Genomic DNA, 25,311 nt, shown 5'->3' on the forward strand with positions numbered 1-25,311 from the left:
GTTTTTATAAACGCACAGCCTCTCTCCTCCGAGTTCTGAATTAATTCATTGTGTTTGCATCGCGGCCCAACGACAACAAAAGCAACAATTAGTTCCCGAATTCTCCCAAATTGAGAGCACGTTCTCAGGCATATGCACAGATAATTCTCCCGTTCAGACTGTCACTAAACATGTGTTGAGCAGGAGCGGAGTGCGCGGTAAAATGATGATGAGGGGTTGTGAGGAAATGCAGAGAGCCTCATTAGTGGGATGAAAATGAGCAGAGCAACAATAGACAACACTAGAAAGAGCAGTAGTTCAGCTCGTTTAGGGAGTCTATACTGCTTTGCTCGCTAATGGGGTGGTTTCTGTAAAATATGTCCATCTGTGAGCTACAGTTATTTCTAAACGAGGAGAGAGGAGGTTAACTGCTGATAATGAGTGTTAGAACAATATCACGAGAGCGTTGCACCTATTTAAAAGTCTTAAGTACCAGATGTGGCCAGTTGAGTGGGTGTCACTCTCACATCCATTGACTACTTGGAAGGATCATGAGATGTAGCCGTGATGTTTTTCCAATCAATGGGATATAAATAGGGATGGGACGATATATTGTATTGCAATACAAATTTGTAACAATACGTATCGTGTGCAGAAAAATGAATCGTGAGATTAGCTACATTTTATTCTCCTGTAGTAATCACAAACGAGATGGTTTTTCCTGTCACAATTTCACAAGCTCTCCATCCAAATTAGATTATTTGCACTTGGTAATGACATTTTTCAATTGTTGTTTACATTCTAGCAAGACAATGCCATCGCTAGAAAGATTTGTGGCTCAGAAATAAACATAATTCTGCCCAGGCCAGACTTTGTTGTCACTGAACTTGTATTTTTCACATCGTATCGTGGTTGTATCAAATCGTGAACCCCATATCGCGTATCGTATCGTATCGTATTCGTATCGTATCATATCGTATCGTATCGTGAGATAAGGACATCGTCCCATCCCTAGATATGAATGTGTCATACACCACAGGGCTGAGGTGAGTGAGTGTTGGGTTCCTTACTTGAGCAGTCGTCTCTGGAACCTCCTCCCAGGCCTCCTGGGGCTCTCGTCGGTGTACATACGAACAGGATGCGCAGGGCCGCATGCCAGGCTGCCGGTCTCCTGCTTCAAAGGTTGGGCTTCGACTTTCCTTTGAAACCTTGAAAGAAAAAAGAATAGCCACACACACACACACACACACAGTTGAAGCCATTTTACACACCATAGAAACCCGTCTACACACAGAGAGTTCCCACCCAAAAAGTGCCCAGTAGCACTCTGTGTTTCAGCCCCAAAACAGTTTGTCAGCCAGCGAGTGCATCTGTCTGTCACCCACCTGCCTTCCATAGTAAGGTCCTTTGCTCGTTGTTGGAGTTGAAAGCCTTGGCGAAGCGGTGCGACTCCAGCAGACAGTCCAGCAGCTTGAAGAGCTGTTCGGAGGTCAGGTAGCGATACATGCCCTGGTCCTGGGTCTCCACAGGGACGTCAGCTGCATACAGGGCGTCCCGCTTCAGTGAGGAAAAAAGACATGACATATTATAAGACTTGAAGAAGAGGCACCATCTTAAATGTCTCAATCGTAAGTATGATTGACAAGCATTCTGATAAAAGGGTAGATTAATGATTAGGTCAGTAAGCCACTGAACCACAGATCCTGTACCTGGGCAGCAGCAAAGTTCTCAGCGTCCTCCTTCTTACTGGTGGCGGGGAAAAAGACAATGTTGTCGATAGTCTGGATCAGCTCCAGCTGCACAACGCACTTTATCAGCAAAGGCCGCAAATAAGCGCTGCTCCTGCACTTCTGCGGAACATAAAATATACAGGCATAAGCACACAGACAAGAAAATATAAGCCCATGCATCCACACTCACACACAGACACAGTAAACCCATAAGACAGAAAAGAGACATCTCAGAGCAAGTTTGAACATTTGAGTAGAGAGGAAGGACTAACTGGTTGGGGTCCTGTTCCTGGGGCCGTCCTCACACATGCCTGAGGCTGCACTGTACTGACTCTGCCGAGGCTCTCCATGGCAACCCTATCCGCGCTGCTGATGGAATGCTGGTCCTCGGAGCGGGACTGGATGTCCACTGACTTCTGGAAATGGAGTCCTGAGAGCACAGTGAGTGGAGTTACTGCATGTCAGCGTACACAAAATATGCAAAATTATGCAAACACAAAAAAGTATATGAAGTCAGCAAAAGCAACGGCCAAAATTGGATGCGAGGAGCAAAACAAATAATTCCTTTCCTGGAAGTGAAGATGAGTAATAAAATTTAACAAGTATGTACAAAGACAATATGTAAATAAACAAAAGAAATGGCCCAAATCGTCTGCAAGGAGCAAAACAAATAGCAATTCATTCTCAGGAGAAATAGGAAAAGCTGTCGTTTCTTACCAGCTGTTTGTCTGACAGGTTCTGTGCGGTCATGTGTTCTCCCTCTGCTCCTGCTGGTCTCCATGTTAACAGCCTGAGAAACAGAAAAGTGCTGAGTCAATAATTCACAAACAAGTACTCAAGTAATGAGGACCTCAAGTTCTACCAACAGTGAAAGTTAGAGAGGGATATTATAACAAGGGTGTTTTTTTAAGCTTGTGCCAATCATCTAGGTTCCCCTCTCCTTTCCATTATTCCTGGTTTGTCTGCACACAGTCAGCATAGTTGGAGACATCAGGGTTTGTTTTCTTAAATTTAGAAGAGGCCAATTGTTCTTGTACAGTGTGAAAAACAACTTCCACAGAGCTAGATAATCCATCACAGTAAACATGAAGCCTTATTATTTGGTTTTGTCAAAGTCTCTGTTTTATTGTTATTTCATTGTGCTCCTGTTGAGTGTTTTCATATCAGTGGATGCATAAGTTACGCTCTGCTTACTGTCAATCAGCTGACACCCACAGGAAGAAATGGAAGTCTCTGGCACGAAATAATCCCTCAAAAACATGTCGCCTCACAAACTTTATTGTCACATCCATGTTTTTTTATTTGCCGTCTTTGTTAACTGGGACAGCATTTAATTTCAAGCTTGGTTTGTTATTAAAATGAGTAAATGTTAAAAAACTTAATTACATACAGTATGCATTGCCAAATTATATTCTCCTCTAATTCCACTTCACAATTTCAATGAGCGACTAACCCCCCTGTTTGCAATGAGAATCACTACTGAATTTACACTCAGACCCACACATGCATGCTTTGGTATCTGACTTTCAAGAGGTGGAGGTAAATCAGCTTACGCGTGTGGGATGGTGGTCTTGAAGATGTCCAGCATGCAGTTACATGTCTTGTCCCAGGTCTCCGGGGAGAACTTCTCCCCGTTGAGGATGACTACGTTCTCCAGACAGTTGGTGCCTGAACGGGGCGAGCTGCTCATTATCTACAGATGCACAGAGACAGAGACAGAGGAGGAGAAAGAGGAGGAGGAGGAGGAGGAGGTGGTGGTGGAAGAGGAGGAGGAGGAGGGGGGGGGGTTGGGCAGGGAGGAGGGAGAGAGAAGGGAAGGGTGAGTTAATGAAATGAAAAGATAAGATGCATCAGTACATAATGTGTCAAGGTCCAATTTCAACACAGTTTTGCTAGCTCTGGTGAGATTTTCACTTTTCCATGTATTTTCCAGTAAACCCATGAAACAAACCGCTGATTAAAAACACTGAAAACTTGTATCAATCATTTGCTTAACCCACATGTATTTATAGTGTCATGGATGATTACTGATGCTGCACATAAAAAAGTTGACTTCCTAATTCTGTTATCGGACACGCAGCCAAGCCCAGTTGTGGCTAATTACAATAACCGTCTTAATGCCTGTTATTGTTTTGGCCTCCCAGCCCGTACAATAACGACATGACTTCCCCTTTCTTCCACAACTATTTGATGGACAGATGACAATCTGGTCTATAGTTTTACCCACAAATACAACACTTTGAAGCTGGGAAGACAGAAGTATTCACTACTGCAAATTCCTATCTAGCACTGGCTTAAGCAGATGCAATGTCCAAAGGTGGTAAAGAGTAGATGATATTGACTTTGCAATTCAAATGTGTGTATCGTTACAAAATCTGGCATATGCATTGGTAAGCCTATTTGAATACTGTGGAGTTTGTGAGGGGTCACTGTTAAAATTTCACAAGAGAAAGGGAAGAAGCACATCAGACGGGGACATATAATAATATGAATGATAATAATAATGAATGTCTCACAGCTCATTTACAAATTATACATTTCTTATTAATATAATTATTACCATTCATTGTTTCAATATAGAGTTTTCAACTTAAGCTTTATTTTACTTATGTTACAGAGAAATGTGACAGGAGGAGAGAGAGTGGTTGCAGCCTGCTCACCTTGCTGCACACACCAGTAGAGCTGGGCCAGAATGTCGTCCAGCAGGACGTCGTTGAGAGACTCAAAGTACTGGGTGAAGACGTCACAGATGGCATAAAGTGCGTGGTTACAAGTGGTGGTCATCCACTCTGCTTTCTGAGGACACAGCACATGGAGAACCTCAGTAAGAACGGTCTCAATGGACACTAGAACCCAAAACTATAATATACTGTAGGAACAGGAACTCTATTCCTATAGTTGAGACACTATTGTTCATAGGCAACAGGACAGCAGTGTAAATCCACTTTTTAACCACATCAGACAACAATACTTCCACCAGTCAAAGCAGTTGTTAGACAACAGGGTGTGAAAACAGGTGTTGGGGATGAAAGATCTGTAATGTACCTCAGTTTGTTGCTCAGGGCAGCTTCATGTTGTCAAAGATCCTGAACACAATTCTGAACAGGTCCTGCCACCAGTGCTTCTCAAAGGTGTGGCCGTAGGTCTTCATCACTTCAAACATCACCGTCAGCCCCCTGGGAGACACACACATGCACAAATCACGCTTAATCTTTCCCAGCCAGGGCGCTGTTGAGGAAATCAAGGGCATCAAGAGGCAAATTCACATCAGCCAGTCCTCTGTACCTTTGCACTAGTGAAATTTAGCTTCTAAATTTAGAATCTTCACAAAAGTCCAACAATCCTGTTCTTGTATTCAGAAAGAAATACTCCATCTATCTTTGACTACTCATGTCGACATTTATGGAAAAACTCAATTCACAATTGACAATTGACAACCTTGTCTGACATGGCTTACGGCTTTGTTATAATTTTACTGTCTGTACAAACTCAATTGGATTATCTAATAACTGTCTAAAAAAAATGATCCTGGTTTCTGTCTGTGAAAAGCTCTGATGACGAACGCCTTCTGGGCCCTGAAATAGCAGGCGAACCCCTCCTACCTGGTCCTGACATCCAGTTTACACCTGTTGATGATGCAGGAGAGCTCGAACAGGATGGGGAACCACCCCCGCACCCACACGCCGGTCCTCGGGCGCTACATTCATGTCATCACTGGTGTAGTCTTTGAAAGCCTGCCAGAGAAAGAAGAGCCATGTTCACCACCTTACTATTTCTGCCTCAGGCGGAAATTAACCCTCCTACACACACACACACACACACACACACACACGCACATTTCTATAGTTACTGTACCTCCCCCTGATATGCACACACAAATACTCTTCCTCATGCTTTCCTGGTCCGCTGTTTCTCCTACTTGATGGTGTCAGGGACGAGCAAACCGTTGTGTTTTTTGCCTAAGATTTACAAGTAAACCTAAGCATATTTAATAATAATGATAAGGTGCGTAGATTTTGCAAGGCATATTTGGACACATTTCCGTATGTCCAGCATTCTGTTCATCTGATAATATGAGCAGATATGGGATAGATGTAGCGATGCACACTTGCACATCTGCTCTGTACACACAATTATGTAGAAAGCCAATGACACACAATTTGCACACCCTGCTTATGCTGTTAATTCACACATTTTCATATGTGGTAAATTATGATAGTTGAATATTTTTATTCATATTTGTAATTTTCAGATGCGTTTCATACCCTCTATTTGCTCTATTCTTATTAATTTCCTAGCCATTGCTATATCCTATTGCTTGCTGCTATAACAAACCAATTTCATTCAATGAATCTAATGCACTGTTGAATAAAAGCACATTCCAGTTTCGCTGGCTGTAGCCCTCACGATGAACCAGGACAAAACAAATGGTGCGTTTCCAGTAAGAGACAAACTGGAGTACAGAAGGTGTGGCCTGATGCTGACCTGTGGCCTGTCAGAGACGTATTTGGCGCAGTGTCGGATGAGGCGGATGGCTTCCATGCTGGTGTCTGGGAAGGAGGCGTTACAGGCAAACTCTGACAGACACTTAACAGCATCCTGGAAGGAGTCGATGGTGGCCGCAAAGTGCTTCTCAAATACATTCGCTGGGAGATGGACAGAGGGAGATAAAGACAGAATAAGACGGACATGGGCAGAGGGAGATAAAGACAGAGATGAAGGGGAAAGTTTTAGAGAAAGAACAAGCCTTGAGATCAAATCCAACACACCTCCTGACCACAGGATGAATGCTGGCCTGTCAGTCAAGATAAGAGTGAGTGAATTATTATAGAGGTCTCTGAACTGAAACCACACAAAGACAATTAAGGACTGTTCCTCTAAGCTTAAAATTGTGTGTGAGCATGCAAAGTCTATAGAGAAAGTTCTGTCACGTTCTTCGGTACAACAAATAAAACCAGAAATGATCTCCAGCATGGCAGCAGAAACATATTGTAGCAACCGCCAGATAATGTAATAACTTGTCAAAATGTAATAAAAATATAATGAGTCGAAAACATAATAAAACCCATTAACATAACATAATAATTTCAAGGTAAGGTAATAACATCACATGATTACATTTACCAGTGATTATTACCTCATAAGAGGTGTAACATATTTTTAATTTCTGACATAATAATAAGTGGTTACATTCTTCCAATTCTTATTTTTCTTATAATTACATTATTAGCCATTATTACATCGTCAGTTAAATGTTACATCACTTATGAAGCAATAATCACAAGTTAATGTAATAATGTGATGTCATTACATTATCCAGCACTTCATTACATCAACAGTTTTTATTACATTTCTGATCCATTTAGAGGGAGACTTTTATCACATTATTCAGTTATATTATCAGTTGCTACAGAACCTAAGCTCAAGTGTGTGTGTGGTAGTGTGTGTGTGTGTGTGTGTGTGTGTGTGTGTGTGTGTGTGTGTGTGTGTGAGAGTGTGTGTTGGACTTACTGACGATATGGCCGGTGGTCTGGAAGGCCAGCTCTACAATGCTCTCGTCCTGGTCCGAGGCAGCCAGGTGGAAGACAGAGAAGATGTTCTTCCAGCCTGAGCGGATGTTCCCCGCCTGGGAGTTAACCATCTGGGCTATACAGCGCACCACCATGTCTCTGATGGTGGGAGACCTGGAGAGTAGACGGGGGACGGAGGAGGAGGCGAGGGAATTGGAAGCAGGAGAGGGATAGAAGGGGTGGAGAGGAAGAGGAGTAGGTGGACAGGGAGGAGAAGCAAGCAAGGCAGAGCAGAAGGAGGAGCAAGAGGAGGAAGAGGCAAAGGGGGGAGAGGTGGGGGGAAAGAAAGGAGGAAGCGTAGGAATCAATCAATTAAAATGAAAAATTCATCCCTGCATTGATGTCAATTAGCTTTAAAAGCACTTGATAACATTCTCAATCCCATTTTCAGGCAAAATCATTATTCTGGCAGTGGCTGGTCTTGGCACAATGGTTTCTGACAGCAACTGTTGCCATAGTGAAGAGCGTTCCTATTTTTGCTCAGTAGTTATGAATGAGAGAAAAGGCTGCCTCTGCTTAACAGTGCACACAACATCACTCTCTCTCTCTCTCACACACACACACACACACACACACACACACACACACACACACGAAGGAGGGCAGTATGAGTGAGTCTAATGGACACACAGTGCTGCAGGGTTTACGTGGCTGCCTGCCATCTCCTCTCTGTTGAAGTTCTCAGCCTGTTCAATCTGTGGGTGGATTTATACTTACACTGCTACTCCACTTTCGCATCAATGAAAAGTGCGCTGCAGTAAAACAGCTTGCCTTTTGACATGCTGCACAGGCACAATTACAATAGGCACATTTACGGGAATCAAAGTCATATGATTGATTGATTGCAATTCCAGTTCTATTCAAGATGGATTTGGATCAAACAAGAAAAAGGTCTTTTACATAAATTCACTGAAAAGGTGATGTAAACAGACTGAAATGGGTCAGTCAAAATGTCGGCTTGCTGCTCGTCTCGGAGCAAACAACTAAACAATATGCTTACTCACTGTTCTAAGGAGGGAGGGAGAGAGAGAGAGAGAGAGAGGGAGAGAGAGAGAGAGAGAGAGAGAGAGAGAGAGAGAGAGAGAGAGAGAGAGAGAGAGAGAGAGAGACTGATATGGAGAGAGAGGGGGAAAGAAAGTGAGAAAGAACAAGAGAAGAGAGTGAGAGCAGCTACAGAGGATGAGGGGAGGGGAGTGTGTTGTTGGCTGACTGGGCGACTCGATTCACAGTGTGTCTGCAGCCATGTGAGAGATGGCCCTGAAATAGGAACCACTCACAGCCACAATACAGGCCTTGTGTTTGCGCCCCCGGCACTACGGACATGCATGCGTGTAGTAACACAAACACATGCACGCACACACACACTCACAGAGAAATGTGCTGCATGTCCTCTTTACCTGTTCTTTTTCATGATGTGCTCAAAAGGCCTCAGAAAGTCTTTCTGGAATCTGAAGTTGGCCAGCTCCCCCTTCTCTAAAAATTTCATGGACAGTTGCCTGAGAGAGTCCACTGCGAAAATAGCCACGTCCTCATTGGAATTACAGCCAACCTGAATGGATTGGGAGAGATAAAACATTTCAACATTGCTGGCCTCTTTTAAAACATTTACATTGTACTGCTCTTTGTAACATTTCACATTCCTACCCATTTTGTAAAATTTAGCTCAGTGTGGCTTTCACAGAACAAACTGTACGTTCAATAACACTTGCTGCTGAAAAATAGGCCTCTTGGTGCAGCTGAGAAACAGTTCACTTTCCAGCAGGATAAATGATTTCTTAAAATCCCTTTCCAACATGATAAATGACTACTTTGATGATTTGCTCTTACATGCGCCAAACCCGGTTTGCAGCTTCACAGTGAGAAGCAGAATTTTAGTAAGAGAGATGTTCTTGAATACTAACGTCCCAGAAAGATTTCCTGGATGCAATTTATGTTAATCAGTGGCTGAATTCATATGGTAGAGGAGAAGGTGGGAAGGAAGAAGATAGTCTTGTGCATTTCTCTCAACTGTCTCTGCCCACCTTGGGGAAGTTTACCCTAAAGATTATGGACCCTCAAGATGGTCAATATTACCAAGAATTAAACAAAAATTCATTTTTAGCCAACCAGATTATCTCCATTCATTTTGTCTCACTTTCACAGTCAATTCCCATCTTTCCTCAATCAACATTTTGCTAAGTTGCCTGTATATCTTGGTCTTTACTTTCTTTTAGTTTTCCCTGAAGTGACCAATCCCCACCCACCTTGTTGAAGTGGTCTCCAATGACCTCCCAGATCCTGGACCACTGCAGCCTGATGCGGCCCATGTTGTAGTAGGAGATCTCCACTATCTTTTGCAGGCTGAACATACGTGGGTGTGTGGGCGAGGCCAGCTCATCCATGGACACAGCACACAGCCAGCGCACAAAGTCAACTGACAAATGGATAAAAGATGTTGGCAATGAGCAAAGAAAAGAGACCGCAACAAAAATAACTACAATGTATCTGGCCTCGGAGTGATAATAATATGTGGTTGAATTGGCCAGACTCACCTATTGCATTACCATCCAGTCTGGTAGAACCTGTGAATATCCTAAAGGAGAAAAATATGTGACAATGTTTATTTAAATGCCATGACGCATTGGCAACATTTTGAGACGATATAGATGGGCAAGTTTGTCAAAAAGTATGAGAAAAATAAGGGGAGGGAACCATTTCTGATGCAAAAAGGAAGATGCTGCCCGAGGAAGAGTGTATCCACTCAAAACACACTGACTGGCGTTACTGTATAGCCATGGTTACTGTTCAACTGCCTTTGCATGCATTTTTAGCAATGTGGCTTGAAGAAATTGTTTTCTCTTGGATAAGAAATGGTTCCCCTCTTCGTATTGTTCTGGTAAATTGTCTTCTTGAGAACCGTTTGTCCTTCTTCACAACCTTCACGGCTGTGCCAAAAATTATGACCAACATAATACTTTGTTCATTACAGCCCATTATGTTTAGCACATTGATTTAGTGCGATTTGCCAACCATCATCCAAGTGGAAGGCAATACTGTCCATCTCCATTGTCTCAAAAATCTGCCCATGTATTATCCAGTTTAACAATGAGAAAAGACTGATTAATCTGAAACAATATGCAGACAGACCACAGTGAAGATCCCCACAGTAATAGCTGACCAATCAACTCAAACTTTATACACACAGACAGGGTGTTAAACCAGAACAATCCAGTTAACAAATGGTGCAGTACCTGTCCACAGCCACCACCACACTCTGAGAGCTGGTCTCTCCGATGGACTCCTGGATGCTGGCAATCTGCTTACGGTCCACTGTCCCTCCAACTACAGATCACAGCACAGAGGACATCAGACACCTCATGCTAAACACACAAATGGTCTATGGGCTGGGTTCACAGTCAGGGATCGAGCCTAGTTTTGACTGACACAGCTCCACTGAAAAAACATGACATGGCTTAATCCATGACTATGACACTGGACTTAGTGTACACTGGGGATGCTTTATGTAATTATGAGTTGGCACTAACCAAGGCCCAGGTACTCGTCGTTGCTCTGCTCCTTGGTACTTGTAATGAAGCCCTCTTTGCCCCGCACCGTCCCTGAGATGTAGCGCGCCTTCACCCCTGTACCGATCAGCTGAGCCAGCTCCAACTGACTGATGCACTTCATGATCTGCCGGAAATGCAACAGAGGCAGGGTCAGAGAGAAAAAATTATTGAGATAGGAAGGGAGACCGTGAAAGATGGGGACAGAAAGGAGGAGCAAGGGACTGGGAGATATAGAGATTGGGAGAGAGACCAATTACAAAACAGACCAAAATAAAAAAAAGGATAGCTTTGACTGGCAAAGTAATGTTGGAAGCCATAAAATACCAGATAAACAGACAAGGTGAGAACATATAGGATTTTGGAAGGAGATACAGAGATACAGGAAGAGAGACAAGCAGGCAGACAGACAGTTTTAAGTGACATGAGATTGTGGTAGAGAGGAGCAGACCTCGTGCCAGGAGTTGCCAAGGTAGTTGCCATCTGTGTGGGCCACAGTGATGAGGGTCTTGATGGTGTCGATGTTCTTCTGCTTCATCTCTGAGATGCCGGAGCTGGCTGTCAGCAGGGTGAACCTAGCCAGGGCCTGCACATATGCATCCCTCTCCAACTGAGAGAGAGAGAGTGTGAGAGTGTGTGTGAAGGAGAGAGAGAGAAAAAGACGTGTGTGAGAGTGCTGCAGCTGTGTTCCACAATTAAATCCATTTCACAATTACTCAACAATTAGTTTCATTGATATCAGTTCCTCTTTATCCACATTCCCCTTTAGATGGCTACACCGGAAAATCGGAAAAAAAAGAAAACGAAAAAAAAGATGCAATTCCTCCAGCTCAGTCTACTGCAGTACCTGTATGGAGAAGATGCAGGCTATCCTGATAGCACAGCGGATGCCCTCCAGGCACAGAGAAGCCACCTCAGTGTCGTCACAGTCCTGAAGACCCACACTGAAGGCGGCCAAGAAGGGTGTCCAGGCCAGCTGAGGAACACGAGGGGAATGAGGTGTCAAGTTTGTGTCTGCAACTGTGTGAATAACTTGTGCGTGTCTGCATCTGTGTGTGTGTGTGTGTTTGTGTCACCTTGAACATGGGCCTGACGTGCTCCAGATGCGTGGCGCTGGTGAAGGGAGCCTGGACGTGGCTGACGGCCTCCATCAGAGCTTTGGCCGTCTTCGCCATCTGCTCCATCTCCACGTTGTAGAGCAGACGCCTCTGCTTCTCACTGGCCACACCTGAGCAAGGATCAGCAGCCCCCATGCACACACACACACACACACACACACACACACACACACACACATGCACACACACACACACACACACACACGCACCCACACACACACAAACACATATAAACAGAGTTACTTGCAGCAACCAAACAAATTCAAGAAGGAAAACACTGCAGCTTTTCAGCTAACAAGCTCTGTAAAGTATCAAAAGGAAGCATAAGCTATCTAGAGACAGAACGCAACAACAGTTGAACAAATGAGCTGCCTATTAAAATTTTAAGCAGCTCATTTAGAGTAAGTGTTTTTCTCTCAACACCTAAAGAAAAATGTGAAAAAGCCAATGTATTTTGCATTGTATATATGCATAATGCTTCAGAAATTGGTGCCACATGGGTTGAATGGGTTCCATACATGTCATCCTATCTTTGTCCCTGATGGAAATCAGAAAGCACAAGTACACATTTCTACACACAGCTAAACTTCTAAAAGCCAGGAAGAGCTCTGTGTCTTTAATATTCCTAACACAAGTACATTTTTACAAACAATATACTTCTCTGTGTGTGCACAAACTTTGACTTCTACTGTAGATAATTCACCAGCACTGACTTTTACTGACCAACCAGCAGTACAATCTAATCAACTTAAATCTGATACATGTCTGATGGCTTTGAGTCTCATGGAAAATCATCACAGCGACAAAGATATCAGAATATCAGACATATAACTCTAGATGATATCTTGTGCTGATAACTCGGTCTGAGATCCATTACAACTTCAAATAGGCGTTCAATGCCGCCTGTGAACAAAAATCATCTTTTGCCACACTTAATTTCAAAGTGTAATGAGACTGTTGTTGCATCACATCCAGTGGCAGTGAAACTCACTCTGCTTGTTGGATTTGATGGTGAGCTCTTTAGTCTCCTTCATGGCAATCTTCTTCCCAGCAATTTCGTCATAGATGGCCGACAGATACTCCTCAGGCAGATCTTTGCTGTCGTTGATGCCTCGGTTCATCTTGATGTACTGCTCTTTAGTCATTTTATTCTTCACCTATGCAGAGAACAGTGATCCGGGTCAAATGATGCTTAATGCAATTCCTGTGATTTACGTTGCATAGGTATCTAAGGGGATGACTGCTGTCAAATCACATTCCCAGAGGCAGCTGGCTCACTATGGTGAAGTGCTTACCTGTGGGCTGTGAAGGTCTGTTGTCAACATAATGATTGAGTAGGCAAGGACGTATGCAGTGTCAGCACTAGCAAACAGGGTTTGCCTGGAAAAAACAGAGTGAAAGGGGAGAGGGAGAGAGAGAAAGCAGATTAATAAAACAACACGTTGTATATGGGTCACACAAAAACAAGTTCAGCTATTTCCATCATCTGGATCTTTGGTAGCATACACCGCAGAGACCGCAGCTGAGGGCCGGGGATCTACACTCACCCCTGGTTGCATTCCAAATATCTAGCAGCAAATTTCTCCATGAGCCGGTCAATTTTCTGGGCCTCTCCAGGGAGCCGAAAGCCCTCCAGGAACATCCGTAATGCAGAGACAAAGTCTTTGCCCTGGAAGTCCATTTGGTCCACGTAGGCATACATCACCTCTTTATTAAAGCGGTCATTGTCCCCGAGGAACTCTCCCACTTGAGTCTGAGAGAGCAAACACACAAATTCAAAGTGAAAAAAATTGTGTTTCAACTAATATTCCTCTCATCATAAAGGGGAGACAGAGAGGGAAAACTCAATTTCAATGCTGTAAAAAAAAAAAAAGGAACTTATTTGTCTGTCTGTCTTCACCTCATACTCATTTCCACTAGAAGCCAATGAGAACTACTGTCCTAACAAGTATCTGATCTCGTATCTGTTCGCCGACACTCAGTCAATGTCTGTGTGGATTAGATGAATGCACGAACACTCTCTCGTCGCTCCACTCCATTTGCCACTGCTGTAGCACCAGTGTGTTTGAGGGCACTTGTTGCTGAGCAGATGTTACGAACGCTCTTTAATGTCGATTACCACTGTGCACAGACACCCTCGAGGCTGTCCAATCAAGTCAGAGTGCACTGCTCATTAAAGCAAACATTTACGCTGGTTATAGGACTCTGAGCCACAGTGGGTGGTTGGCAGTGTAATGTTGGTGGACAGGCATTAGATTAGGCCATGCAGCTGTAAAGGGGTTGATCAAGAAGGCAGAGAGCATAGAGTTTGGTGAATTAGACTGGCTATCTGTTTATTTACCAAGTGATCTGCTGGTACTTTGGCTGCTAGATGCTCCTTTTCTTTATGGGAACCAAAACAAACCTCAAAGGTGCAGCCTAAAGTTGAATGAACTAGTCTGGAAATGCGCTAAGGTCCACTGGCTGCGAAAGTGAATGAAATAAGGAGTGACTTGTTACCGAATCAAGCCTCTCTTCCTGGTGCAAGAACTGAGCAAGGTCCTCTGGGGTGGTACCCAGCATGCCTTGCTCCTGAAGGTACTGGATTCCTCTCTTTGGTTTCTTGTTGAACCTGTGCAGAATACAGAGACATGATATATACTGTTGCCAAATGCACAAAGTCTCAACAGAATAGAATGAATAATGTGTGTGTGTGTGGGCAGACTTACAGGTCGATGCCCTGTTCGATGATCTCCTTTTGCTGTTTGAGGACCTCGAACTGCTCTGGGTTGTCGGTGCCTGACATCTGAGTGCTGTAGCTGCCGATGCCAGAGGAGGCGGTGGAGTCCAGCGAGTTGATGCTCCCGTAGCGGTTTATGGTCTCTGGAGCCTTGGTCTCTGTGCTCTCCTGCTCCGACGGCTTCTCTTGGCCTGAGGGGCGAACAACACATGATAAGAGCAGACAGCAGACAGAAGGGGACTATGATAGATGAGTGAAAATAAACCAAGTATTTCCCCTGCTATTGTAGGAAGCAACCCCTCACCCCCGCCGCCCCAAAACCATCAAAAAAGGTAAGACTTTTTAATTGAAACTCTGTTGTTGGCAGGTACTCAGCCTGGAGGCTGTTAAAACTGGTTAACTTAAAGCCCGCTAGGGAAGAGAGACTTCAGTAATTGAAAGGGGAAACTGCAACACAGAGTGAATGAACAAAATGAACCTGGGGCCTTGTTTAGTGATTACTGTCGGCAGGAAGGGTATGTGCACCGACATGCTCACATGCACACACTAATCACTAACTAACTCAAGCAGACAGACACACACACACACACACAGAGCAGGTGCAAGACCAGGCAGTGTATTGGGGAGATGAAGAGGACATTATGAAGCTGGGTTATCTAATAAAGCTCAAGGCAGTGGATGGAAAGGAGCTGGAACATGGAGGCCGAGAGAGTGTGGTTTCTTTAGCCAGCGGGGACGAGCTGAGGGAACGGCTGCTAGATCGGGTCCACCCAGGCCGCCTGCAACACTGTGCTATGGACGGGCGTCTGATTACCCATCGGAAACTCTTTAAAACATTCAGGACAGCGTCACAGTAATGTGAGCTGGCAGTGTGCTTCCCATTCTCATGCTTACCAAGTGGAGAGAAAAGGGTAGAGGATGACGGGGGGGGGGGGGGGGTTGGCTTAAAATAAAGCCAAAACTAAAGCTCTGAAATATTTCATAACAATTCTAGAAGATTAGCACACAGCATTTAGCCCATTTAGATCTGCTCGCAACAACTGTTTCTACCATGAGTGCAATGCAAAATGCATCCAAACATGGTTCTTGGGTACAATCTACGGGGTTTAGGTGAGTAACAGGAAACCAGACAGGGTGTCTAATGCACGAAAGACTAGGACAAAATCGTCTAAAGCTACAGACACCCAGGACACAATAGACTTCAGAATGATTCCAGCTATACTGTAACCACAGTAACACGGTCTACCAACACTCCTTAACGCTCTACTATTACCTGCTCTCCCTTTGAAGTCATCCAAGAAGGACAGAGAACAACACATAAAGGACCAGTTGAAAGAGAAGAGGTGATATACTGTACGATAATGCTTCTGCTTCAAAGTAACAAACAACATCCTTTTGAATTATTGTAATTAAATCATAATGCACTGTTCTGAAGACAGCTCGGCAAACTACCGACCAAAGAACTCCTGATAGATCACTAATGAGTTGTCATGAGTTTTGCCAAGATAACGTCCCTTGGAGCGAAGAGTGAATTCAGCTGCCTTGGCTGGTAAGCCTTCACAGCTTAGCCTGAGGGTAGCCTGTGGATTGTTCCAGGGGCTTGTGGGATATCTTTCTAGCTTTCTCAGAAAGTTGCATTTCCTCCTGAGTTACAGCCCCCACCCTCCTTTGGCAAACAGCAGAAATCCTCCAGTGTGTCGAAGACCCCGGGGGCCAGTATCACACACAGGATGCACTCTGTATGTCACTGACAGGCGTTTCATCATGGCTTGGCCCAAGGTGTTGCTGTGTTTTAGGCTAACCTGCTGGATTAGCCTGTCTGCCTTGGCCTCTAGGCGTTGACTCGCTGCCTCTGCTCTCTGGAACGGAGCTGATGAATGCTAGCCCTCCTTCTCAGAGTGGTAGCTTCCCCTGATGAATTGCCAACCTTCGATCCTACAACTGATTACAGCCAGGCTGATGGATGTGAGCCTTATCGCTAACCCCAGTTAACCTCAGTGATGAACTGCTGCCAGAGGCAGGTTTGGTCAGAAGGAAGAACTTGTTACATCCTGGCAGCCTCATCTCTGACACAGTCTTTCCAATTCTCCACAGACTCCTGAGGAAAACAATCTTGGCATTCTACGGGCAAGCCTAGAAAGCATATAATGCATGCATACACAGTATTCCAGCATGTATTATCCTCTGTGTTTATGCTATAAACATATAAATTTACACCACTGTTGATAAGAACACTGGAGGATTATGTCTTGTTGATGTGGATTACTGTGACACACATCATCGTATGCAACCAACGGCAACCCTTTCATCTTATCCATAAAGGAACAGGCTGAGCACCGCACTCTCCTAGAATCACTAAACACTTCCTCATGGAATTTAGTTCAGCTTACAAGACACGTTCAAAAACAGAGTGATGGGACAGCTAGTCTACCAGTAACAGATTATTATGCATAGTTAGTCTCTCCTGGCAGACAGCTGTATTGACTTGCACCAGAAGACAAAACATGAATTCTGGCATTGATGTGTTAAAGACTAATATTTGGTCAGTGCGTAGAATTAGAATGAATAGAAAGGTAATTTCCTGGTGTACTGCGGCAGTCTCTTTCAGTTCAGCTAAGATGGCTGCCAGAGAATCTTGATAAATTCCATTCACGTTGGTCAGCGTCTTACCGAGGCTGGTCTGGGAGTTGGGGTTGACATATTGGTCCTTACTCCATTCTACCATACATTTCAGGATGGAGACTAGACATTCAAGGCCTTTCTTTCTCAGGGTCAGCTCCTAGAGGGGAGATAGAGATGTTATTCCAGCGCTAGGGCAAAACTCAAATGACATTATAGAGTAACAAATATTGTAATAACAATGTTGCACTGTAAAATGAATCAATGTGAAGAGAAAAATATTACCTGAAGAGGTGTTGTGCCAAGCTCATGGCCACCCCGACCCTGGGCGATCTTCGAGAGGTCATTGACCAACCGCTCAAATATGTTAGCAGCATTCAAGTCACAATCATAATTCACATAGATGTCCACCACACTCTGGGCATCTGAGAAAGAAAGATGAGATGCACAGATGTAGTCTTTGAGTTGGGATCAGATTCTGTGCATTCCCTTGCTGCTATAGATATAATTAGTTAGGAGCTTGTTTGAATGTGATCTCAGCTCTCTGGCTCTCTAGTTGATCAGCTGCCTTCATCTCTTCTATGGAGAATACAGTAACCTTAGGCTACTTAGCTTGTAAGTCAATGTTAGCAAAGATAGCTTTTAACATATTACATACATAAGATATATATGTAAAATATATACATACACTACCAGTCAAAAGTTTGGACACACACATTTTTCTGCACATTTTATGCAGTGACCAAAAAAGTGTTAAACAAATCAAAACTATCTTATATTTTAGATTCTTTAATGTAGCCGCCCTTTGCCTGGATGGAAAGGAAAAGGCTTTGGAAAGAAATTCATACACAGGCTTCAACTTCATTATTTATATTTGTCTAAAAAACAAATTTCAAGCATTTAAACATAAGCCTTTAGATCAAAATGGCTAATGAAAAACATAGTACATTCAATCAGGTGTGTCCAAACTTTTGACTGGTAGTGTAAATGCACTGTGCATACACCAATGTCTTTTAATATAAAATGCCACAGTATGTATTGTCTTACAATCAGAGAAATATTTAGTTATATGTATCAACCACCATCCCTGTATCACAGCAGTCCATGGAAACTAATCGGACAAAGTCAGCTCTCACATTATTTGACATCGTGTCTAATTAATTTGCATTCGACAAGAGGATTATGGGAATTGTGTGAAAATTGACAAATATGGCGTGAAGATTCATAGTTAAAATTAAATGTTCACATATAATACAACTTTGACTTGCATGTATTAAATAAATACTGCTCAATAAAGAGCAGACATTGATTTCCTGAACACCGTGTTAGGTAGAGAGAAACAAAGTATCTCCCCAGAAATTAACAACCTAAATCTGCCTCTTCACAGCCACAGTGCCGTGACAAAAACAAACAGAGATTATGCTGTGTTTTGCAATAAAACCCTGCCTTTGGATCCACATGTACCAGAACCTTCTCTCCTGAGTCTCCCCTACTGCGTTCTACTGAGCCTCCATTACTGCCTCAATACTACAAAAAATACTGAAACTTAATAATTACTGATAAACAAAGAATAAATACTAATAGGGTTGAGTTTCCTTTAAGAAAATGAAGACAGAGATACGAACCTGCACATATTCTAGTAAGGGTTTGTATGACCATCCACTTGTGGTCGTAGGAGCTTGTGGAAGTCTCAAGAATGTACAGGAAAATCTCCTTGAAGAAAACCTGCAGAGCGAGTGAGTGTGAGTAAGTGTAACCCGGGACAGATCACAGTATGAAAACAACAACAGAACGAAAAGCAGAGGAAAAGGTAAAGAAACCTTCAATAAGTTATGACTGCTGGTATTTTATTGTTCCACAAATGGACCCATCATCTGTCAACATGACCAACACAGTTCTCCAGAAGCCCATTTGACTTTCCTTCATGGCCACAGACACAGCGGATATAAAGTCATCAAATGCAGCTGGGAGATATGTATTAGAAACGCTGAACCAACTTTGACGGGACGATAAATCAAGAGGCAACAGAAAACAAGTAATATTGAGACTCAATTGCACCGAGGTGGAACTACATTACAGCACCGTGAGAGACCACATCTCCCATAAATCACCTGTGTCAGCTGCCTGCTGCACTGAGATGGTGTCAGCCTGTCAATATCTGAGTATATGTGATGTGTTTCAACAGGGGAGGACAGAGACTGACGTTAATGGAAAGATGACAGACGCTCTGAAAGGAACAGAACCTCCATTTACGTTTTGTGTTGACTTTTGAATTATAACAAGAGAAGATAGACCTGTTAGTGTTGGTGAAAGAAGGTGGGCATATGAGGATAGAAACATAGCCAGCACTAGTTTATGAACATTAGGGTGCGACTGTGATCGTAGCTGTGCCCCTTGTGTTGTGTCTGCATTGCATTCTGGTCTATTGAGGCTACTGTCGGTGGAGAAATTGGTATCTTTGCCTCTTCTACAATGGATTTCTCCCCCTGTGATTGTTGAACGTTGGTGCAAAATGGTGAATCTTGAAAGAAGCCCTTGCTTTTTGATTCTGAGGGACTGACACCAAAACCTGACATTTACTGCTGATGTTTTAGATAGCTGAAACATTTCTGCTATCCATCTCCATTGGAGCTGTGCTGGAAATATCACAATGTGACGTCACGTTGTCTGTGTTTGGTCAGTTATCCCCGGAAATAAAAAAAAAATGCAAGGTAGATTGCAAATAGCTGTTCTTAACAATGTTTTAGGGTGGATTTTTCCTTTAAGACTAGACAAAATGGATTACCTCGATTTGCATCTTGAGGTGTGTCTTGAAGTGGGAAAGCAGGGTGAGGAAAATGGAGAGTGAGAGCTCGAAGACCTCAGGCACGGAGGAGACACCATTCTTGGACAGAGCCACACACAGGTACTGCTTGATGGCGTTGATGAACATCTCATTGGTCTTAAAGATGGGCCCAGCGTTCTGCAGGATGGACAGGAGCAGCTGGAGGGACAAGACCTTGGAGCGCAGCTCATGGGACCTGCGGCAGGTGGAGAGAAGAGCAACAAATTCAAGATCAGACTTCTCAAAGACATGTCAGTCAATCAAGCAAGCAGTGGTTCCACGTATTTCAAACAACAAGGATCTGGAGAGAAGTTGAAAAGAACATAGCCTAGCCAGTAAAACCATGTAAAGTCATTAGATGATCAGAATGTGCTGACATGCAAAATGTTTCGCCAGGGAGGACCCATTTACAAAAAAAATTAATGAATATTAATTTAAAAATCAGGTCTTTTTCGGTAATTATTAGAAAATGAGAAGTTAAGAAGAATATTAAAACAAAGACGAAATCGATCTGAATTTATTTATTTTTTTATTTTAACTAGTAGGGGAGGAGCTTATGGGGAGGAACGTATAAACAAAATGAAAATGCAATGAGAGGATTATGTGTGTGTTTGTGTGTGTCCCTGCATAAAGTGCCTGTCAATGTCCATGTCTTTAGCACATGTACACTAGTCTTATGTATCCTAACCCTTTGAGAATGAGGCTGGCTGCTGCATACACAACTTGAGGGATTTTCCAGCCATCTGCTATTCAAGTTTCAAGATTCAAGATACTTTATTATCCACAGAATGGAAATTTTCTTTGTGCAGACAGTCGACACAGTTATGAGGCTCTTAGAAAACATTGTCTGATCGTCCTTTAAAGACGTCGGACATACATTCAGCAGTAGAAAGAAGATTCACTAAAACCCAGCACTCATAAGCCAAATTATCTGTTTTCCCAGGAAAGCAGCATCACAAACAGCAGCAGAGTGAAACAACATCATACTCTGCATCACCCCTTCCTCAGTGACTTAAAACCTTAAACAGCCATCAGAGGGCTGCTAGGGCAAATACATCAATGCTGTCCTTTGCATCAAGACCTTCAGCTTGTCTGAACCGTTTTCCACAGCAGCAGGAGCAGAAGTTGGAACTCAAACAGCGTACTTTCGGATAGTTCATATGCCGAGATTGGCTGCTTCCCTGCAATGTGTTCCATCTCTGCTAAGCAGACAAAGTAGGATTTATGTGGCACAACAGAAATGTGTCCCCGCTTCTCTAACTGCCCGAAAATATGGTCTTCTTTTTCCAAGGCACATGGCAAATATGACGTTTTATTACTAAAGCTCCAGCAGGATGTACATTTTGCACAATAACAAAACAATATTAGCAGTGCTTTTCTTGAAAGGGAAAAACAAACAAAGCATACATTTACTTATTCATTAAATTTGAACCAATAACTAACAACCAAAGCCATGCTGTTAAAAATATGAAATGTTATTTTTTTTTCCTTGTTGGGGAGTTGAGCGCCATCAATCCTGAGCGTGAAAATCAATTTGACAACAGACAGTTGACTCATACTGCTTTGCCAGAGTGAGTTCGTACCGACGTTATAATGGAAAATACACAGTACTTTTGAACCAACCACAAGAACAGTATCCAAGAATGAAGTTGAATTACCATGACAGCAAGTCACCGTGACTAGGCTGTAACCTAAAAGTACCTCTCTATGACTTAAAGCCAGCCTGATAATGCAGATCTTCAGCCTGTGCATGTTGTGTGTGTGTGTGTGTGTGTGTATGTGTATGTGTGTGAGAGACATCAGACAGAGCAGCCCTGTTAGGGGGGTAAAAGGTTTCTGTCTGACACTGACATGGCACATCAATGCTGTGGTAATTGACATGGCCTTCTTCCCTGTCATTGTGAGTGTTTGAGTAACACGCACCGCACCCCCCCGCCCCCCCCGCCCCCCACACACACACACACACCTCTGTTGAATTTCCACAACCTTCTGCCAAAGCTATTCAAATATGGATGGGCCTTACCCCTTTGCCAACTGACATTAAAACCACTGAAATGATAAAAAACACAAAGTCACCCAACAGACACTGTGTGAATTGAGTTATGTACAGAAACCAGATTCACAAAAACTGCAGCTATGAGGACAAGCCAATCAGACGCCTTTATCTTGGCAAAGCATAGCATGACCAAAAGCAATATTAGATGATGGTAAAATCAGATTACCCTATTCCTGTTGGTGCTCAAAAAAAGGGAAATAGTTAAATGGGGCTGCTGCGCTTCAGGAGACCAGGAAGTGACTCAGAGTCATCAAAATGCTGAACAATGCCTCATCATCTCCTTCACCGCCATTTATCAAAACAACCCTGCTATCACTGGAACCATCCTCATTTAAAACATGACTCATATCTATTGTTATATCTAATTCAGTCAAAACGATCGCTGAGGCAATGCAGGGGATTTTTCACAGTGGCTTAACTTAATGTAGAATATATTAGGAATCTCAAAATCAACAACTAGACTAAACAACTAGATTGAGCACAGAGTGTTGTGATTGGGAACACATGAAGGAAAAAATAAAAAATAACAATCCCATCCCTGCAAACCACATGTGGAAATGACTCTTACTTCGGGTCGGGCGGTCCATCCGACAGCGGCTTCATGGACAGTTTGCAGAGCGAGCGAAAGACAAGGAAGGCATCCTTCTGGAGGATGTGGGAGAATTTAGCACCTGGCGGCTGGCCGGGTGCTGCCCCAGATTCCTACAGAGAAACACAACACAATTACAGCAAAATCAGGGTGCAATTAGCGCCATTTTCCTTCCTTGAATCTGACATCCTCCCGCCTCACTTGACAAAAACTGTGATGAAAAGCCTTCCAGATCTATTAGAAGATTTGTTTAACCTTGATCACGGAGGAGTGCAATCAAACATAATCACAGAGTTGATATGCAGCTGTAAAGGAGGGAGGTTACGTAAGACTTTCTAGGGAATATAGAGTATTCATAAGTATTCTTAATTAAAGAAGCTGCCATTAGTAGCACTCACAGTGCAAGTGTTGACAATCTCTTTCATGGTCCTCTCTTTTGATTTAATCAAACATTTCATTCTCCTCTTATGCAGTGTAGCTGTTCATCAAGGCCAATATGTTATATCATATACAAGGAATTAACTGACTCTGAAAACAAGGGTGAACACTGACTTGCTATCATAACTACACTGATCTGAATAACATAAAAAAATAAAAATAGATCGTTTTGCTGCCTCCCTTACTTAGACTTCAGCTGAATATATAAAAACGTAATGTGCTTTAAGCCCAAATCAATCCTGCAGACTGAGCACGCTCTGTTGCCATGGTGATGGCCCCGGCTGCCCCTCACCTGAGTGTCATTGGACGAGACAGACAGTCTGTCATCGGGCAGAGACGGGGTGAAGCTGGCAGAAATCGGCGTGCCGGGGATGCCGTTGGCGTGGACGTGCTCGCTGTCGCTGCCCAGCGTGCTCTCGTCCTCCAGGGAGCTCTGGGTGCCCTCTGTCACCCTTTCTGCTGGCTCCGACTCCGCCGGCTCGCCGCCGGACTCCTTGGTGTCCGAGCACAGGTGGGCGGGGTCCAGGCAGTGTCCTGTGGGCGTGATGGAGTTAGAATGAGCTGGATGGACAGCGGTGGCACACTGGCCTCTAGCCTCGATATGCAACAGTCTCGCTTTCTCTGGTCCAACGTAGTCGCAATTTTGTGTGTGAAGGAACACTACTTCCCGCCACATAAATGGGCCGGTCCGTTACAATTCAAACTGTTTGGAGGATTATATACATGCCGAATTCACCAGCACACCCTACCAATTAGTAATAGAGCCTCAACTCATATTATCATGATATGTGTCTTTTGCCGATTAGCAAGGCAAAAAAATTCAATTCAAAATTGGCAGATTTTGAACAGAGCTTGGTGTGGGAGGAAGGCCTTCAAAAAACAAAAACATTCGCCTCTGCCCGCTCCTGTGTTTTTGAATGTAGAAATCAGCACTCACGCACTTTCACTCACTACCATTTGGGAACCTCTGCTGATATTTACTAATCATATTATGCTTCAGTAATGCAGAAATATTACACATTTAACCTTTAAATCACGCTCTACCAGGTATGTAAGCAAGGCAACATCAAACTGCCAGATTTTGGCATGGAGTTTGATGTTCTCTCACATACAAAGAGAGAAAAAGACAACGGCACACTGGTCCAGCAACATGTCCAATAGCATCTAAAGGAGCTTTCAGGTTAAGAGGGGACACCAGAGTGGGTTCTTGCTTTATGCTTCTCCAAACCATTAAAGTCTGTTCCTAAAAAAAGGTGCTCAAGGGTAAAAGAATATTCGAAAAAAATAAGCCATGGCACTCTTCTTTTATGTGCAAAAGTTAACAAAGCCTTTATTATTGGGTAGTCGTAGAAAAATAAAAGCTTTTTTTTTTTTTTTTTACTTTTGCACACAAAAGATGAGTGCTTTGACTTCCTTTTTTTCAGCATCTAAGGGAACTTCAGGGAACTTGACCCGACCCAGTGTTTTAGTGTGACTTCCCAGCAGCATAGGCTGTTATTTATTTACCGTATGTTTCCAGAAGCTACTGAATTCAATTACAGTTTGATCTGTCTATGTGAGCAATGTTGTGACTGTTTTCTCTTCTGTGTATTGTCTCACTTGAGGTGCTTCAATGTTTAAGTAATTTCCCACTGTGTGATGAATAATACAGTGCTACTCCCTTAGGTACTGCAGAGGTATAAAACATGAGATACAACCCAAATATACAGTGTGTTCAGACATGGACAGAGGCAGCTCCCTGCAGCTAAGCTTCATTTAAATGAATGTAGATTTTACAGCATATACAGCTCTGGAAAAAATTAAGAGACCACTGCAAAATTATCAGTTTCATTGGTTTTACTATTTATAGGTATGTGTTTGAGTAAAATGAGTAAAATGAACATTTTTGTTTTATTCTATAAACTACTGACAACATTTCTCCCAAATTCCAAATAAAAATATTGTCATTTAGAGCATTTATTTACAGAAAATGACAACTCAAAAAAAACAAAAAAAGATGCAGTGTTTTCAGACCTCAAATAATGCAAAGAAAACAAGTTCATATTCATTTTTAAACAACACAATACTAATGTTTTAACTTAGGAGGAGTTCAGAAGCAAAGAAGAGCCAGGCTGAGGTTTGCAAAAG

The 25,311-nt window shown here is 43.1% G+C and overlaps 1 protein-coding gene across 1 annotated transcript in view; it reads right to left on the minus strand.

Annotated features, from left to right (window-relative positions):
- The window catches only part of arfgef1 (ADP-ribosylation factor guanine nucleotide-exchange factor 1 (brefeldin A-inhibited)), a 56,592-nt gene that overhangs the window by 3,559 nt on the left and 27,722 nt on the right, over positions 1-25,311 (minus strand). Inside the window, 36 exon segments of the mRNA XM_071528191.1 lie at positions 1,050-1,161; positions 1,164-1,187; positions 1,365-1,536; positions 1,689-1,799; positions 1,801-1,829; positions 1,982-2,050; positions 2,053-2,125; positions 2,427-2,499; positions 3,263-3,384; positions 3,386-3,402; positions 4,370-4,505; positions 4,755-4,772; positions 4,774-4,885; positions 5,312-5,391; positions 5,393-5,443; positions 6,195-6,355; positions 7,221-7,393; positions 8,677-8,828; positions 9,523-9,692; positions 9,811-9,851; positions 10,510-10,600; positions 10,798-10,948; positions 11,273-11,431; positions 11,669-11,797; positions 11,898-12,049; positions 12,931-13,096; positions 13,235-13,319; positions 13,487-13,692; positions 14,439-14,550; positions 14,648-14,849; positions 17,329-17,437; positions 17,563-17,702; positions 18,903-19,002; positions 20,063-20,297; positions 22,726-22,859; positions 23,477-23,718. Coding sequence (XP_071384292.1) covers positions 1,050-1,161; positions 1,164-1,187; positions 1,365-1,536; positions 1,689-1,799; positions 1,801-1,829; positions 1,982-2,050; positions 2,053-2,125; positions 2,427-2,499; positions 3,263-3,384; positions 3,386-3,402; positions 4,370-4,505; positions 4,755-4,772; positions 4,774-4,885; positions 5,312-5,391; positions 5,393-5,443; positions 6,195-6,355; positions 7,221-7,393; positions 8,677-8,828; positions 9,523-9,692; positions 9,811-9,851; positions 10,510-10,600; positions 10,798-10,948; positions 11,273-11,431; positions 11,669-11,797; positions 11,898-12,049; positions 12,931-13,096; positions 13,235-13,319; positions 13,487-13,692; positions 14,439-14,550; positions 14,648-14,849; positions 17,329-17,437; positions 17,563-17,702; positions 18,903-19,002; positions 20,063-20,297; positions 22,726-22,859; positions 23,477-23,718 — 4,309 coding nt within the window.

The sequence above is a fragment of the Centroberyx affinis genome, unplaced genomic scaffold (genome assembly GCF_046629955.1).
Source record: "Centroberyx affinis isolate AG114_WGS23_722 - 3 ecotype Tasmania unplaced genomic scaffold, CSIRO-AGI_Caff_v1 ptg001632l_1, whole genome shotgun sequence".
NCBI classification, from domain to species: domain Eukaryota; kingdom Metazoa; phylum Chordata; class Actinopteri; order Beryciformes; family Berycidae; genus Centroberyx; species Centroberyx affinis.